This window comes from Medicago sativa, chromosome 6 (genome assembly GCF_051527215.1).
Source record: "Medicago sativa cultivar Bolivia chromosome 6, Bolivia_mono, whole genome shotgun sequence".
NCBI lineage: Eukaryota > Viridiplantae > Streptophyta > Magnoliopsida > Fabales > Fabaceae > Medicago > Medicago sativa.
In genome coordinates, this window is record NC_140754.1 from 85,481,608 (window position 1) to 85,498,556 (window position 16,949).

The window sequence follows — 16,949 nt, forward strand, 5'->3', positions numbered from 1 at the left end:
AAATTTATTGTTTAAAGTTGAAGTGAAAGAATGGAGGGAGGAGAAGTTGGAGTTTTGGTTATTTTTATTTGATCGATTTGAAAGGAATAAAGCCTCTGCCTACGTACCCTTAAAAGGGATCAAAACCGTCGTAGTTCACTCTTATAAAAAATATTTTTGGTGGGTTAGGTTGATTTTAATTGTTTTGAAAATGGTTTTAAGAAGGGTTGCGAGACCTCAAGGTATAGAAGAATAAAGTAGAAGTGAGGTTGTTTCATTTTATTTGAGAAATTGAGTCTAAGTTTAATTAAAGTTCAATTAGGGATTTGATTAAGAAAATAAAGGAAAAATCTCTTGGATTTGGACCCAAGGTTTATTAAGAAAATAATTTGACTTTTGCTTATTTGATTTTTGGGATAAAAAAGATTTTACTAAGCTAACGGTAAATTAGCGTAACGATGCGAAAAGTAAAGCAAGCATGAATAAAATGGTGTGGTGTCGGTGCTTGTGTCGGTGTGTGCAATTACTAAGCTATTACATACCATTCCTAAATGCAAAGCCCACAACAAATTACATCATTCCCCTAATTATACACACTAAAAATTATGGGGCTTTGCAATAGGAAACAAAGAATAAATACCAAAATTTAAAGTAAACATGATTAAATGATATATAGAGAAAGTTAAAAAAGCATCAAGTACTAAAACGCAATGCAATGATAAGGCACAAAATAAAGCAAGATGCATATGCGAGAAGATGCATAGGACATTAAAAAGAATGCATGACCTAAAGTTTTAAAGCCAAGAACACAAAAGGATAAAATATGGAAACCAAAGTTTTAAAATAGATGAGACAATATTAAATAAAATGCATGAAAGAAATTTAGAATATGAAATTATGAAATATAGTGAAAATATCAACAGCAAAAACAGTAAATAAAACGATAAAATAAGCACATATATTTTTAGGAGTTTTTGGAGAAGTTTTGAATGAAACAGGGGTGTAAGTAACACAAAAGAGGGGTTTCAGTAGTAAAAAAGTAGAGAAAAAATAAAGCTGGGCCTTCACTTTGATCCATTGGCAGGGGATTTGATCCTGGCCTTTGGATATTTTGATCATAAGGCTAAAAAAAGTGTACACGCAGCACTACCAAAATACAGGCATTTATGGAATTAAATGGAAAACTTCAGTAGCCATTAGATCTATAAGATGATAGATCTAATGGTCCTTAAGCAGTAACACATACAATAACAAGTAATGCCTATAGTAACAAGCAGAACAGAAGCCATTGGATCATCAAGGAAAGCAGATCGGATGGTTGAAAGAGGAAGGGAAAGAACCGAAGTAAACCGGTTCAATTCAAGTGAACCGAACCGGTTTACCTATGTTATAAAACCCAAATTTCGGTTCAGATCTTTCACAATCCTCTTTCTCCCTCTCTCTACAAAAACTTTTAGTGAGAGAAGCTCTCAAATGAGTCTTCTTCTCCGGCGAACTCCTTTTTTCCGACGCGGTGGTGCTCAGCCCAAACGGGCGGCGCCGCCGCTTCAGTTTTTTTTTTTTACGTTTTTTTAAAAACTTGAAAATGGATCCAGACACTTCGTTTGCTCCTGAGTTCGAATCCGAGGTTATTTTTTTCAAAAACAAAGCGGAATATTCTAGATCTAAGTTTCTAAACTCGGATTCAAACTCACAAACTTTTCAAGAACATTTTGAAACAAACATTTCACATGCATATATGAATCGACAGTTGGATAAAGGAGAGAAGGTGAGTTGGTTACCTCTGTTCAATCGGAGACTAGAGTGTTAGTAAGAGAAAAACTTCAAAGGAAAATCTTCCGATCTACAAATTTGAGTTTAGCTGCATCCTTGTGAAGCTGAAACTGATTGAAACGAACTTGTTCTTGCTGGAAAACGAAATCTGAACTCGAATTGTTGCTGGAATGAGTTCAGATTTGATGTTATGGTCGCGAGATAATGATGATTCCGAGTTGTTGCTTGTGTTTCTGTGTTATTATGTGATGTTTGAACTTCGAATTTGAGGGTGTGATGTGGTTCTGGAAATTGAAAGCTTCATGTGTTCTTCATGTTGTTCTTCATGTTCATGTGTTTTTTGGTTTTTTTTGAGTGTTTGATTCGAATTTGTGAAAAGAAAATGAGGAATTAGGGTTTGTTGCTGAAAAGCTGCGGCTACAGTGAAGACTAATGATTGGACCTCTGCTGCCATAAATGACAGTCTATTTATAGACTGTCATTTTAGGGTTTCAGAGCCTGTGCGAAAAAAGACCAAAATGCCCTTATGTCTCTGATGAAAAAGTGCCAGCACAACAAAAACGAAAATTGGGGACCAAGTCTCCTATAAGACCAATGACAGACTGACACTTGGACAAGACTAAAGGACTCAAGGACTAAAATGAAATAAGAATAATAATAAAAAAGGCAAAAAGAAAATAAAAAGGATGGTGAGTTTTTAACTCACGTGACTAAAACAAAATATTAATAAAAGTTATAATAAAAATAATAATAATAATAATAATAATAATAATAAAAAATAAAGACTTTATCTTAAATGAGGTATTTTAAAATACCTCTCTGCCGAAGTTTTGACTGAAACGTCTAAAATAACGCGGCGTTTTAAAGCGCGAACAAAATTCTTTTGAAGCAATCTAAAGACGGATAAAGAGGAAAATTTGAATTAAAAGCTTCTTACAGGAAATTAAAATAAAAATAGGACGCTAAACACTTAAAAAGAGCGCGTAAAATATTTTAAAAAAAAGCTGACGCGCAAAAGAAATAATTACACGAAAGTTGGACAAAAAGAAATTCGCTTTGAACTGTAAAATAAAGCCTTAAAAATTTTAAAAGACGACTAAATGACTTTAAATAAATAAAGCGAAAAGAGTTTGACGTTTTAAAAATACGACTAAAAAGAAATGACTGGTCCAAAATTGGAGTATGACAGATGCCCCTATTTAAGTTTCTTCGTCACAAAGATTTGGAAGAAGACTTTTAAATTGATGGGTCGAAGAGACTTAAATACTTAAATACACCACTTTTGGACCAGTCGAGATGCTAAGAGTGTAATGTTCATGAGTGTTATGGTATGCATGTGTACAATGTTATTATGAATGCAATGACGACAAACATATACTGACTGGGGGAACAAACTGATAAATAACACTGGGGAGATAAAGCCTGTCTAATACTGACTGCCATGGTAAAGGCGAAAATGCGGAGGATAAAGCTTGTCTTTTATCAACTGCCGTGATAAAGACGAAAGTACCGAAGATAAAGCTTGGAACGGGCAATAAAGCTTAAGACGGAAAATAAAGCTTGAGACGGGAAGTAAAGCTTGTCTATTACCAACAGCCCGTAGTAAAGACGGAGATGCAGAAGATAAAGCTTGTCTATTACCAACTGCCCGTGATAACGACGATCAAACAGAAGATAAAGCTTGTCTATTACCAACTGCTCGTGGTAACGACGAAAATACAGAAGATAAAGCTTGTCGGAATATAAAGCTTGAACAGACGGTAAAGCTTGGAAGATAAAGCTCAGGCAGCAAATAAAGCTTAAGACAGGATGTAAAGCTTGCGACGGAAAATAAAGCTTACGACGGAAAATGAAGCTTATGACGGAAAGTAAAGCTTGAGATGGAAAGTAAAGCTTATCAATTACCAACAGCCCGTGGTAAATGATGAAAATGCGGAAGATAAAGCTTGGACTGAAGATAAAGCTCAGACGGGAGATAAAGCTTGAGACTGAACATAAAGCTTGAGACAAAAATAAAGCTTGAGGTGGAAAGTAAAGCTTATCAATTACCAACATCCCGTGGTAAATGATGAAAATGCGGAAGATAAAGCTTGTATATTACCAACTGCCGTGGTAAAGACGAAAATACTGATTAAAGCTTATCTATTACCAACTGCCCGTGGTAAAGACGTAAGAACGGAAGATAAAGCTTGTCTATCAATAATACCGGAGTACTTTAAGCAGGGTACTGGGAAATTGATTAGCATTGGTAAAATGATCATTTGATGTGACCTGCCACTTGAGCATAAATTGATTGGTTAACACCTTGGGATTGACATTTTTAAGTATTGGAGTAAAGCATGGGAAAATAATGCAGTTATGCATGAATGATATTTGTATGCATGCTATCTATGCATGGATGAATGAATGCATATGAGACTTATATGACGATTTAACAGAAAGACTATTGAGACGAGCATGGGCAGGTCCAAAGAAAGTGGCCCGACATCACATAGCCAACACTTAGTAATCTTCATTGGGGATAACATTGTTGGGGATGAACCAAAACAAAAGCCGGGGTACAACCCTTCAAACAAATCAATGGCAGAAATCGACATTTCTCAACCGCGGCCCCTTCTCAAATTCATGCTCTACATAGTCATTGCTTTCTTTTGAATATTTTTCTTTCAAATCTTTTGAAATCCCTAACTTTTGCCTGGATCGCCCTTTCGGGTTTTCGATCCACCAGGACGCTCATTCTTTCCTAAGTCGCCCTTTCAGGTTTTCAACTTAGCGAGCTTTTTCTTTTTCTCTTTTTTTTTTTAGCAATGACTATGTCCAAATGTTGTATCCACCTGCTTTTAGACCGAATGTTGACACATGCTTCTATGATACATAATTTTAAAGATAATATGTTTGTCATTTTTTTTTTATTTTTTCAAAGAAAACATGAAAATTTTTAAAAAAGATTTTTCAAAGTTTTTGTTTCAAGTACTAATATTAAAAACGGAAGAAATTTTGCACATAGAATAAACAAGAATTCCAAATAAAAGCACTGGCTCAAATTAATGTATTAGAAATGGTAACCGGCCAAAGGCATGGCACCACGGATTACAAATTTTGGAAAATGGTAATTAATATATGGAAGGTACATTGAACACAATAACCGCTATATTCCCTAACAACTTTGAAATCCACTGCTATGATGCTCTGATATAGGAGAACTTCTGACAACTAAGGTGCCCCGAGTGAGTGATGCTTAGTCTGATGCAGTTACTTGTCATAAACCCTTAACTTTTGCATAGATCGCCCTTTCGGGTTTTCAATCTATCAGGGTAAATATTTTTTTTTTTTCTCTGACTTTTGCATGGACCGCCCTTTCGGGTTTTCAATCCATCGAGACGCTCATTTTTGGTTTAGGCCGCCCTTTCGGGTTTTCAACCTACCGAGCTGTTCTTTTATATATTTTCTAGACATAGTATTTCTTGACTGCATCAGAATTCACAGGACGAGGTAACTCTTCTCCATCCATATTTGTAAGTATTAAAGCACCACCAGAGAAAGCTCTCTTGACAACATAGGGACCTTCATAGTTAGGTGTCCATTTGCCCCTTGGGTCTGGTTGAAAGGACTTGATACTCTTGACCACAAGGTCTCCTTCTTTAAATTTGCGGGGATGCACCCTCTTGTCAAATGCATGTTTCATTCTTGACTGATATAGCTGTCCACGACACAAAGCTGTCATACGCTTTTCTTCAATCAAATTCAACTGATCATACCTATCCTGACACCATTCAGCTTCAGACAATTCAGCTTTCTTCAAAACTCTTAAAGATGGGATTTCAACCTCCACCGGGAGTACAGCCTCCATACCATATACCAGAGAGAAAGGGGTTGCCCCTGTCGAAGTACGCACTGAGGTACGATAACCATACAAAGCATAAGGTAACATTTCATGCCAGTCCTTGTAAGTGACCACCATCTTTTGCACAATCTTCTTGATGTTCTTATTTGCAGCTTCAACTGCACCATTCATCTGTGGTCTATAAGGAGAGGAGTTATGATGTTCAATCTTGAAATCCTCGCACAATTCCTTCATCATTTTGTTATTCAGATTGGTACCATTATCTGTGATAATCTTGTTAGGGACACCATATCTGCAGATGATATTGTTCTTGATGAATCGGACCACCACTTGCTTGGTCACATTAGCATAAGATGCCGCTTCAACCCACTTGGTGAAGTAATCAATAGCCACTAGTATGAAACGATGTCCATTGGAAGCTTTTGGTTCAATCCGACCAATCATATCAATGCCCCACATAGAGAAAGGCCACGGGGAGGAGATAACATTGAGCAAAGTTGGCGGGACATGGATCTTATCCGCATAAATCTGACATTTGTGACACTTCTTGGCATGGTGATAACAGTCAGCATGCATCGTTATCCAGTAATAGCCTGCCCTCAACGCCTTCTTAGCCATTGCATAGCCATTAGCGTGAGTCCCGAACGTGCCTTCATGTATCTCATGCATTAACAAATCTGCCTCACGCCGATCTATACATCTGAGCAAAACCTCATCGAAGTTCCTTTTGTACAACACATCTCCATTCAAGAAAAAGTTACCAGACAATCTTCTTAGAGTCCTCTTATCTTTGCGAGATGCCCCTGGCGGATACTCTTGCGTCTGAAGGAAAACCTTGATATCGTGGAACCATGGCTTGTCATCAAAGACTGCTTCAGCAGCAAACACATAAGCGGGTCTGTCAAGGAATTTGACGCTGATTAAAGGCACAGTATTGTGATGATTCACTTTGATCATTGAAGATAGAGTAGCTAAAGCATCTGCCATTTGATTCTCTTCACGGGGTACATGATTCAACTCTACTTTGTTGAAGAAAGTTAACAAACGTCTGGCATAATCTCTGTAAGGTATCAACCCAGCATGATGAGTTTCCCACTTTCCTTTGATCTGATTAATCACCAGAGCTGAATCACCATATATCTTAATTTTCTTTATCCTCAAGTCAACGGCTTCCTCAATACCCATAATACAAGCTTCATACTCTGCAATATTATTTGTACAGTCAAAACGTAACCTTGCAGTGAAAGGGATATGATGACCCTTAGGAGCAATGAGGACTGCCCCAATTCCGCTACCATAGACATTAACGGCTCCATCAAATATCAAACCCCATTCAGACTCAGGATCAGGGCATTCGCCAAACAATGGTTCATCACAATCTTTCATTTTCAAATGCATGATCTCTTCATCCGGGAAGTCAAACTTGATAGGCTGGTAATCTTCAATCGGTTGATGAGCTAAATGATCAGCGAGGATACTACCTTTGATAGCTTTCTGAGTGCGGTACACAATATCATATTCTGACAACAACATCTGCCAACGAGAAATTCTGCCGTTCAACACAGGCTTCTCAAAGAGGTACTTGATTGGATCCATTCTAGATATCAACCAAGTAGTGTGATTAATCATGTAGTGGCGGAGACGCCTGGCAGCCCAGACTAGGGCACAACAAGTTTTCTCCAGTGCGGAGTATCGAGCCTCACAATCGGTGAACTTCTTGCTCAAGTAGTAAATCGCATGTTCTTTCTGACCAGTCTCATCTTGCTGACCCAGTACACAGCCCATGGAGTCTTCCAACACAGTCAAGTACATGATCAAAGGTCTTCCATCCACTGGAGGGACAAGGATTGGAGGTTCTAGCAAATACTCCTTGATGCTATCAAAGGCTTTTTGGCACTCATCGGTCCATACGATCCCTTGATCCTTGCGAAGAAGCTTGAATATCGGCCTACATGTAGCAGTCATGTGAGAAATGAATCGGGATATGTAGTTCAGCCTACCAAGGAATCCTCTGACTTGTTTCTCTGTTTTAGGAGTAGGCATTTCTCTGATGGCTTTGACTTTGTCGGGATCCACTTCAATACCCTTCTGACTAACAATAAAACCCAGGAGTTTCCCAGATCTGACACCGAAGGTACACTTATTGGGATTCAAACGGAGCTTGTACTTTCTCAACCGCTGAAACATTTTCAATAAATACTCAACATGCTCTTCTTCAGTACTTGACTTGACAATCATATCATCCACATAAACCTCGACCTCTTTGTGCATCATATCATGGAAAATCTTAGTCATGCCCCTTTGGTAAGTGGCGCCAGCATTTATTAATCCGAATGGCATCACCTTATAGCAAAAAGCGCCCCATGGTGTGATGAAAGATGTCTTCTCTCTATCTTCAGGGGCCATCTTGATCTGATTATACCCGGAGAAACCATCCATGAAGGAGAACACTTTGCATTTAGCAGTATTATCAACCAATACATCGATGTGAGGTAAAGGGAAATCATCTTTTGGACTAGCTTTGTTCAAATCTCTGTAATCAACACACATTCTGACCTTACCATCTTTCTTCGGGACAGGCACTATGTTGGCTAACCATTGAGGGTATTCTGATGTGATTAAGAAACCAGCGTCAATCTGCTTTCGCACTTCTTCCTTGATCTTGAGGGCCATCTCGGGATGAGATCTTCTCAACTTTTGCTTAACAGGAGGGCACTCGGGTTTCAAAGGCAGACGATGTTCCACAACTTCGGCATCTATCCCTGGCATATCCTTGTATGACCATGCGAAAATGTCAGCATACTCTCTGAGAAGCTCAATAACTCTTTCCTTAACCGTGGCATCCAACAATGCCCCTATCTTGATTTCTTTCTTGTCTTCCTCTGTACCCAGATTGACAATTTCTATCTCTTCCTGATGAGGTTGAATAGCTTTTCTTTCTCGCTCCAACATCCATCTAATCTCATCAGGAATCTCTTCATCACCTTCTACCATAGCCTCATATACGGGAACCTCAAAGTTGGGAGGAAGCATAGGGTTACTGTGTTCAACGGGCTCATTTATGTTCAGCCTGCATATGATTTATGATTGATTTTAAATGAGTAAATGCAGGACCTTTGAGTTTGATTTTTAAAGGAAAAAGAGAAACAATTTTGGTTTTATGTATTACCATTTTTTTCCAGAAAAAGCACTAAAATAAAATAAAGTAAAGTAAAATAAAGGCCGTGATAGAAACGACGATTTCATTAATAAACAAAAGTACTTGAAACAAAACATAAGGCCTTACAAAGTTTCACTTTCGTCTGGGGCAGGACGAAAGGAGTTTTCTTAAAGAAAAAACAAAAACAAAGACAAACATATTACTTAAAGTGAGGTATCACAGAAGGAACATCCACAGCGATCCAGTTGCAGCAGACTCCCCCGGGTGTTACGAAGATAGGTGCCACCTCTTCAGATTGATCCTCAATGATCGCATTAGTCTCCGATGGATCATAGATAAAACCAGCACTGTAAAAAGTACAACCAGTAGGGTTGAATGCCCCAGGCTTGCTATTCGGGAAACCAATTCCCTCCTTGCGTTTGTTTTCGTGCAGCTCCACCAACTGACCCCACGCTTCAGTCTTGCCTTCTTGAATAACCCTCTGAGCGTCCTTCAAAGAAGCCATACTAGTCTCAGCTTTCTTTGCACTCCCTTCAACGGAGAGACCCTGGAATGACGACCCCTCTGAGCTACTACCCCCAATGTAAGAGAAAGCCGACAGATTACTGACCAACAAGGCCGTCTCACCACTTACGGTTATTAACTTTCCATGACTTATAAACTTCAGCTTCTGGTGGAGAGTGGATGTCACTGCCCCAGCATCATGGATCCAAGGCCGGCCAAGGAGGCAACTGAAAGAGGCCTGAATCTCCATAACTTGGAATTTAACTTCAAATTCATGCGGGCCCACTGAGATAGGCAACTTTATTTCCCCAAATACTGACCTTCTAGTTCCGTCAAATGCTCTCACCGTCACCGTGCTGGGCTGCAAGAGAGCTTTTGGATATGAAAGCTGGTCCAAAGTGGACTTAGGCATCACATTTAAAGCGGACCCAGTATCTATCAAGACGTTAGAGAGAGAATCTGATTTGCAGAGGACGGAGATAAGCAATGCCAGATTGTGATTCTTTCCTTCCGCTGGGAGGTCTTCGTCACTGAAGCTCAAATTGTTGCAGGCAGTCACATTCCCCACAATACTTTCAAATTGTCCCAGAGTCACATCATATTCCACATAGGCTTGATCTAGCACCTTCATCAAGGCATCTCTGTGGGCATCAGAGCTGGATAGGAGAGACATTATAGAGATTTTGGCAGGAGTTTGTAGCAACTGATCCACTACCTTATACTCGCTCCTCTTGATTAGTTTCAAGATCTCATCACTATCTTCATAGACAATCTCATTGGGCTGTCTGATAGCTTTACCCTTATCAAGATTTCGCTCTTTCACTGGCTGTTCAGCTGGAGTATTGACTTCTTTCTGATTAACAACCGGGAACACCCGTCCACTTCTCAAGATCTTGCTATTTTCCGCAATGTTGTCTACAGGGACTGACGAATCAAGAGGTACCTTTTTTCCATCTTCCAGAATGGAGTATTCGTAGTTATACGGTACAGCTTTTTGAGATGAATAAGGCAACTGTTCTGGCGGGCAGATCACCAGGGGAGTACTAGCTGGTTTGGCACGATTGACCATTATCACAAGTGGCTCCCGAGTCTTGAACACTGGAGTAACAACACAAACATCCTTATCTTTCTCCTTTCTAGTGACAACAAGTTCTTTCCTGTCCAGTAACCCCTGCACATCGTCCTGGACTTGCTTACACCCGCGAGAATCCACTGAACATACAACACAAGCCTCATGATTATGACTGAAGAGGGTGGCCTCACACATTTTTACATGGATCGGGACCAGAGGAGTCTTGATATCACTTGCATAGAGAACATAGTTGTCTCCTTGAATCATATTGACAGCAGGCCCATGTGGCGGCAGAGGGTTGTTTGGAACAACAGGGTCAGGGTTCGCGAAGGTTAGTTCCTTGTCATTGATTAACTTCTGGACCTCTTCTTTAAGGGCGCGACAATGTTCAATATCATGCCCCGGTGCCCCTTGATGGAATTCACAGGTGCGATCGGCACGGTACCAGGCTGGTAAAGGGTTTTGCATGCGGGGCTGAGGCCTAGTTTGCACCAAATTTCTGGCAAGGAGAGAAGGCAACAGATCCTTGTATGGCATAGGTATGGGAGGGAATTGATTTCTAGGAGGGCGAGGCTGCTGTTGAGCTTGAGGACGTTGTTGTTGTTGTTGTGGTGAGGGTGGTGGAGGATAATATGGGTATGGGTAGAATGGTTGAGGATTGTATGGTTGGTAAGGTTGTTGGTATAATGGTGGATAGTATGGTGGAGGAGCTTGAGGACGTTGTTGTTGTTGAGGTGGGTTTTGTGGGGCTGGCGTTTGTGGTGCGATATTGGCGACATATGGGTAGTTTGGGTATACAGGCTGAGATCCGCCATGGGCCACCATGCCGACCTCTTGAGTGTTCTTCCTTGGATACCCATTTCCAAACTTTTTACCATTAGACGATCCACTTGATGAGCCACCCGAAGAACCATTCGATGAACCATTATCTTTAGCCACGTGTCCTTTCCGGGCCCACTCTTCGATACGCACCCCTGTATCCACCATGTCAGTGAACTTTTGCGAAGCACATGCCACCATCTTCTCTGAGTAAAAAGGGCTCAAAGTTTCATAGAATAAGTCAGATAACTCTCTTTCATTCAGAGCTGGGCGGATCTGAGCAGACTTCTGGATGAAACGCTGAGCATATTCCTTGAATGACTCCTTTTCCCCTTGTGTCATAGATTGCAGCTCTTTCCGATTAGGTGCCAGATAGGAGTTGTACTTATATTGCTGAAGGAAAGCGTCGGCCAGTTCCCCAAAAGTGGTAATACTCTTCAAATTCATATACCATGTATGCGCGGGGCCAGCCAAACTGTCCTCGAAACAATAAATAAGCAAAGGTTCATTATCTCTATGAGCTGTCATTTTTCTCACATACGTGGTTAAATGCATTTGCGGGCAAGTTTCTCCTGTATACTTCTCAAACACCGGCGTCTTAAACTTAGGCGGTATTACCACATTTGGAACCAAGCAGAGATCATGCACACTTTGACCGAATACCTCCTTACCCTTGATACTCCTCAACTCTTTTTGTACTGCATCAAACTTCTCTTCCAAGTTACCCACTCGATCATCCCCCATTACACTACCAGAGTGATAAACCTGTTCTTCCTCTTGCTGGGTCGCATGGACAATAGGCCCTGCCTGAGTCATAGTAGCCTGAGGAATTGGCTGGCCAGGCTGAACAAATGGTGTCGATTGTTGACCATAAGGAAACGGCATTTCCGTAGCACCAGGACGAACACCGTCATTGATCATTTGTGGCATGCCCCATGGATAACCGGGCGGCATGTAGTATTGGGAAGTAACACCATGAGGACCAGGGGGACGGAAACTCTGGTTGTTCATATCATCAGATGAGAAACCCACCATGAGAGGCTGTGTAGGCCCAGCAGATGTAACAACAGCAGGTATCGGCTGTGAAGTACCATTAAGTGTAGCAGAAGCGACCACAGTAGGAGCTGGCTCGGAAACCGCTGCATGTTCTCTCTCAGTCATCAGGACTTCCATCATAAGTGCCATCTTCTCTAATTCTGCCTTGAGATTACTAACATCTGCTCTGAGCTGAATGTTTTCCTGTTCCGCATTTGCCATCTTCTTCTTAATGTAAGCCCTTGTGTGATGAATGCGAGTAGGCTTGTATTGAATTCGTCGGGCCACTTTCAATTACTGCGGCAGAAAAGGAGTGAAGTGTGAGACTTGATTTTGACACTTTTATGAATGCATATGATGCATGATATGCTAGATGCGAAAACGTGCAGTTTTTTTATTTTATCGAAGGACTTATAGAAGTAATTTTGTAAACATAACAACTTAAAACATTACATTAATGATAAAAGAGTACTACAAGGTAAATCCCTTTCTAACAACCAAGCCAAGGGATAAACTTACAAATATAAAATACTACAAGATAAATCCCTTTCTAACAGACTGAGCCAAGGGGTAGACTCCGAATATAAAAGGAAAAAAATACTACAAGATAATTCCCTTTTTAAACAGACTAAGCCAAGGGATAGGCTCCAAAGTACGTAAGCAAAAACATCAAAGGTAACATAAAAGTAGCTGGGAAACTCAAGACCCCTACTCCGGGAAATCTGGATGTGCACCAGCAAACATATCCATGCGCCTCTTCTTACTTCCTGAAACCTTCTCAAGTATGGCGTTCTTTTCTTTGATGATCCTCTTTAGTTCAGCATTCTCAACCTTCAGCTGGTGGTTAGCCCAATTTTCTTTCTCTAAGATATCCATCACTATCTCATAATCTTGTCCTTTCTTGCGAAGCTTTCCTTCCACGGCAGCTTTCTCACGCCTTTCAAAATCTAACTGCTTTTGGTACCCTTCCAAGGACTCAAGGGGCAGAGGCATAGGTATGGCGGGAGTAGTTGCAGACACATACCTTTGTCGAGGGTAAGGCATCTTCAATTCTTTTGCTCGGTTTATGACCCATTGAACATAGTCTTCATGAGTTATGGATGATTTCCTTCCTAACTGGTTCCTATCCAACCTGATGATGGAATGCCAAGCCTTCTCAAATTGTACTCCTAGGTTCTTCTTATCCTCTTTGTAGAGGAAGAATTCCTTATCCAGGATGCGGTACACAGGTTTCATCTCCATAGGATATCCAAATTGACGTCTAGCAAGCACTGGACTATAACAGATTCCTCCACGTTTACCAAGAAGCGGTACATTGTTGAAGACTCCACAACTATTGATGATAAATTCCGGGTCGCAAACTGGGTTGAACCATACTACATCATTAGGGGTAAGAGTCATAAGCTTCTGAGACCAAGGGAGACGCTCTGGTCTAAACTTAGGGCGGGGTAAGTGTGAGGTGATCCACATGTGGAGTAAAGGTGCACAACAAAGAAATGTCCCTTTCCCTTTATCAGTTCGTTCGCGAATGGAAACATAGGTATCGGCAAGCAAAACAGGAACCGGATTTTGGGCTAGAAAGACTTGAATGGCATTCATATCGACGAAGCCGTTAACATTTGGGAAGAGTACAATACCATAGATGAGTAAAGCAAGGGTGGACTCAAAAACGTCAGTGTCAACTTTTAATCCATCAAGACAATCGGTGGCTTTTTGGTAGAGGAAGTTGTAGGATAGGCATTGCAGACCGGCTTTAAGGACAAACTTTTTCTGTAGATCGGTTATTTCATGATGAAGGGTTTTTGCGAGAGCTTGGATTTGTTTAGGGGTAAGTTCAAGGTTTTGAAATGGTACTTGGTTGAGTACGGGTAAACCTACCCAATGAGAATACTCCTCTAAGGTAGGGAAAAGCTGAAAATCTGGGAATGTAAAGCCATGGTGAACCGGATCAAAAAACTGGACCAAAGTATTGAGGAGCCCCTCGTCCACCTTTTCCATGAGAATATCCATCAAATTACCATACCGTCCTCGAAAATGATCTGGGTCCCTCAATCTCCTTGCTAACTTCCTTAAGCTCTCCAAATCTGGTTTCTTGAATTCATACCTATGAGTTCTCCTTAAATCCTCCATTTCCTCTGATGTTTACAAAAAAACTTCTACATAAGTCCTTCAATTTTTGAATGAAAAAGAATTGTTTATGAATGGATGCATGTATGTATGATTATGCATGGAAAGTATACAATGTTGGAGCTTAGGAACAACAACGCCATTTGGTAAGAACTATGGTTTCCAATTGCACAAGTAACAAGGGTTCTACCAAGGTTCCCGAATTACAACCACCGTGGAACTTTATCGGATACCGAGACAACACCCGGTCCAACAACGTTCGTAGGAAAGTCTAGTTCGAGTGTAGCATTGCAAGTAGACTAACACCGAGACATCACCCGGCTTAGCCACCGCACTACATCCTAAAAAAGGCCAAGATGGGTTAAGGGTTACTAAAAGGTCCTTAGCGTACAAACGGAAACTTAATAGCAATAGAGTCTAAGCGTGACAACACCCGCCGACATATATCACTTTTAAGCTTCCTCCGCTAAGTGTGGTTATCTCACATGTAACAAGACACGAGAATACTCTCGGTATGCCACTATGAGTTTACCACTCCTATCTTATGTTTCGCTCAAGCCCGGGTATAGAGCTTATTTTCTCACCCCTCACGTAGCAAAATATATACAAAATAATAAAGCATAAAAGATAAAGGAAGAAAGGTGGGCTTAACCCGCGTAGGATCCCCAGTGAAGTCGCCATTTTTGTAGACCAAGATTTTCGGGTGTCAAGCCATTGATTGGACTTGAACCTTCAATCTACCGGACTTGCTCGGTTTTATTCTTGGGAAGGGAAAAAGAGATTGAAAAACCCTTTTTTGGATCCGGGGGTCGGTTACGATTCGGGAAGGTGTTAGGCACCCGCGTCGTTCACGGTACTCCGTGAGAACCTCTTTCTAACTTTATTTTATTTGAAAATTTATTGTTTAAAGTTGAAGTGAAAGAATGGAGGGAGGAGAAGTTGGAGTTTTGGTTATTTTTATTTGATCGATTTGAAAGGAATAAAGCCTCTGCCTACGTACCCTTAAAAGGGATCAAAACCGTCGTAGTTCACTCTTATAAAAAATATTTTTGGTGGGTTAGGTTGATTTTAATTGTTTTGAAAATGGTTTTAAGAAGGGTTGCGAGACCTCAAGGTATAGAAGAATAAAGTAGAAGTGAGGTTGTTTCATTTTATTTGAGAAATTGAGTCTAAGTTTAATTAAAGTTCAATTAGGGATTTGATTAAGAAAATAAAGGAAAAATCTCTTGGATTTGGACCCAAGGTTTATTAAGAAAATAATTTGACTTTTGCTTATTTGATTTTTGGGATAAAAAAGATTTTACTAAGCTAACGGTAAATTAGCGTAACGATGCGAAAAGTAAAGCAAGCATGAATAAAATGGTGTGGTGTCGGTGCTTGTGTCGGTGTGTGCAATTACTAAGCTATTACATACCATTCCTAAATGCAAAGCCCACAACAAATTACATCATTCCCCTAATTATACACACTAAAAATTATGGGGCTTTGCAATAGGAAACAAAGAATAAATACCAAAATTTAAAGTAAACATGATTAAATGATATATAGAGAAAGTTAAAAAAGCATCAAGTACTAAAACGCAATGCAATGATAAGGCACAAAATAAAGCAAGATGCATATGCGAGAAGATGCATAGGACATTAAAAAGAATGCATGACCTAAAGTTTTAAAGCCAAGAACACAAAAGGATAAAATATGGAAACCAAAGTTTTAAAATAGATGAGACAATATTAAATAAAATGCATGAAAGAAATTTAGAATATGAAATTATGAAATATAGTGAAAATATCAACAGCAAAAACAGTAAATAAAACGATAAAATAAGCACATATATTTTTAGGAGTTTTTGGAGAAGTTTTGAATGAAACAGGGGTGTAAGTAACACAAAAGAGGGGTTTCAGTAGTAAAAAAGTAGAGAAAAAATAAAGCTGGGCCTTCACTTTGATCCATTGGCAGGGGATTTGATCCTGGCCTTTGGATATTTTGATCATAAGGCTAAAAAAAGTGTACACGCAGCACTACCAAAATACAGGCATTTATGGAATTAAATGGAAAACTTCAGTAGCCATTAGATCTATAAGATGATAGATCTAATGGTCCTTAAGCAGTAACACATACAATAACAAGTAATGCCTATAGTAACAAGCAGAACAGAAGCCATTGGATCATCAAGGAAAGCAGATCGGATGGTTGAAAGAGGAAGGGAAAGAACCGAAGTAAACCGGTTCAATTCAAGTGAACCGAACCGGTTTACCTATGTTATAAAACCCAAATTTCGGTTCAGATCTTTCACAATCCTCTTTCTCCCTCTCTCTACAAAAACTTTTAGTGAGAGAAGCTCTCAAATGAGTCTTCTTCTCCGGCGAACTCCTTTTTTCCGACGCGGTGGTGCTCAGCCCAAACGGGCGGCGCCGCCGCTTCAGTTTTTTTTTTTTACGTTTTTTTAAAAACTTGAAAATGGATCCAGACACTTCGTTTGCTCCTGAGTTCGAATCCGAGGTTATTTTTTTCAAAAACAAAGCGGAATATTCTAGATCTAAGTTTCTAAACTCGGATTCAAACTCACAAACTTTTCAAGAACATTTTGAAACAAACATTTCACATGCATATATGAATCGACAGTTGGATAAAGGAGA

The 16,949-nt window shown here is 39.9% G+C and overlaps 2 protein-coding genes across 2 annotated transcripts; both read right to left on the reverse strand.

Moving 5' to 3' along the window:
* Window positions 1–5,200: 5,200 nt before the first annotated feature.
* On the reverse strand, window positions 5,201–12,544 carry LOC146917667 (uncharacterized). Its single transcript, XM_085721911.1, has 3 exons — window positions 8,960–12,544; window positions 6,130–8,666; window positions 5,201–5,646 (listed from the first exon to the last, which is right to left on the reverse strand). The coding sequence occupies exons 1-3, from the start codon at window positions 12,406–12,408 to the stop codon at window positions 5,201–5,203; spliced, it is 6,432 nt and encodes a 2,143-aa protein (XP_085578037.1). The 5' UTR covers window positions 12,409–12,544.
* Window positions 12,545–12,894: 350 nt separating this feature from the next.
* Window positions 12,895–14,316, reverse strand: LOC146917668 (uncharacterized). The gene has a single exon (XM_085721912.1). The coding sequence runs from the start codon at window positions 14,314–14,316 to the stop codon at window positions 12,895–12,897; it is 1,422 nt and encodes a 473-aa protein (XP_085578038.1).
* Window positions 14,317–16,949: the final 2,633 nt, after the last annotated feature.

Coding starts and splice junctions, on each gene's coding strand:
- LOC146917667 (XM_085721911.1), bottom strand. CDS start 12,408: ATGGCAAATGCGGAACAGGAAAACATTCAGCTCAGAGCAGATGTTAGT. Junction 8,667..8,959: donor TCTGTGATACCTCACTTTAA/GTAATATGTTTG, acceptor AATCATATGCAG/GCTGAACATAAATGAGCCCG. Junction 5,647..6,129: donor TGCCAAGAAGTGTCACAAAT/GTCAGATTTATG, acceptor ATCGTACCTCAG/TGCGTACTTCGACAGGGGCA.
- LOC146917668 (XM_085721912.1), bottom strand. CDS start 14,316: ATGGAGGATTTAAGGAGAACTCATAGGTATGAATTCAAGAAACCAGAT.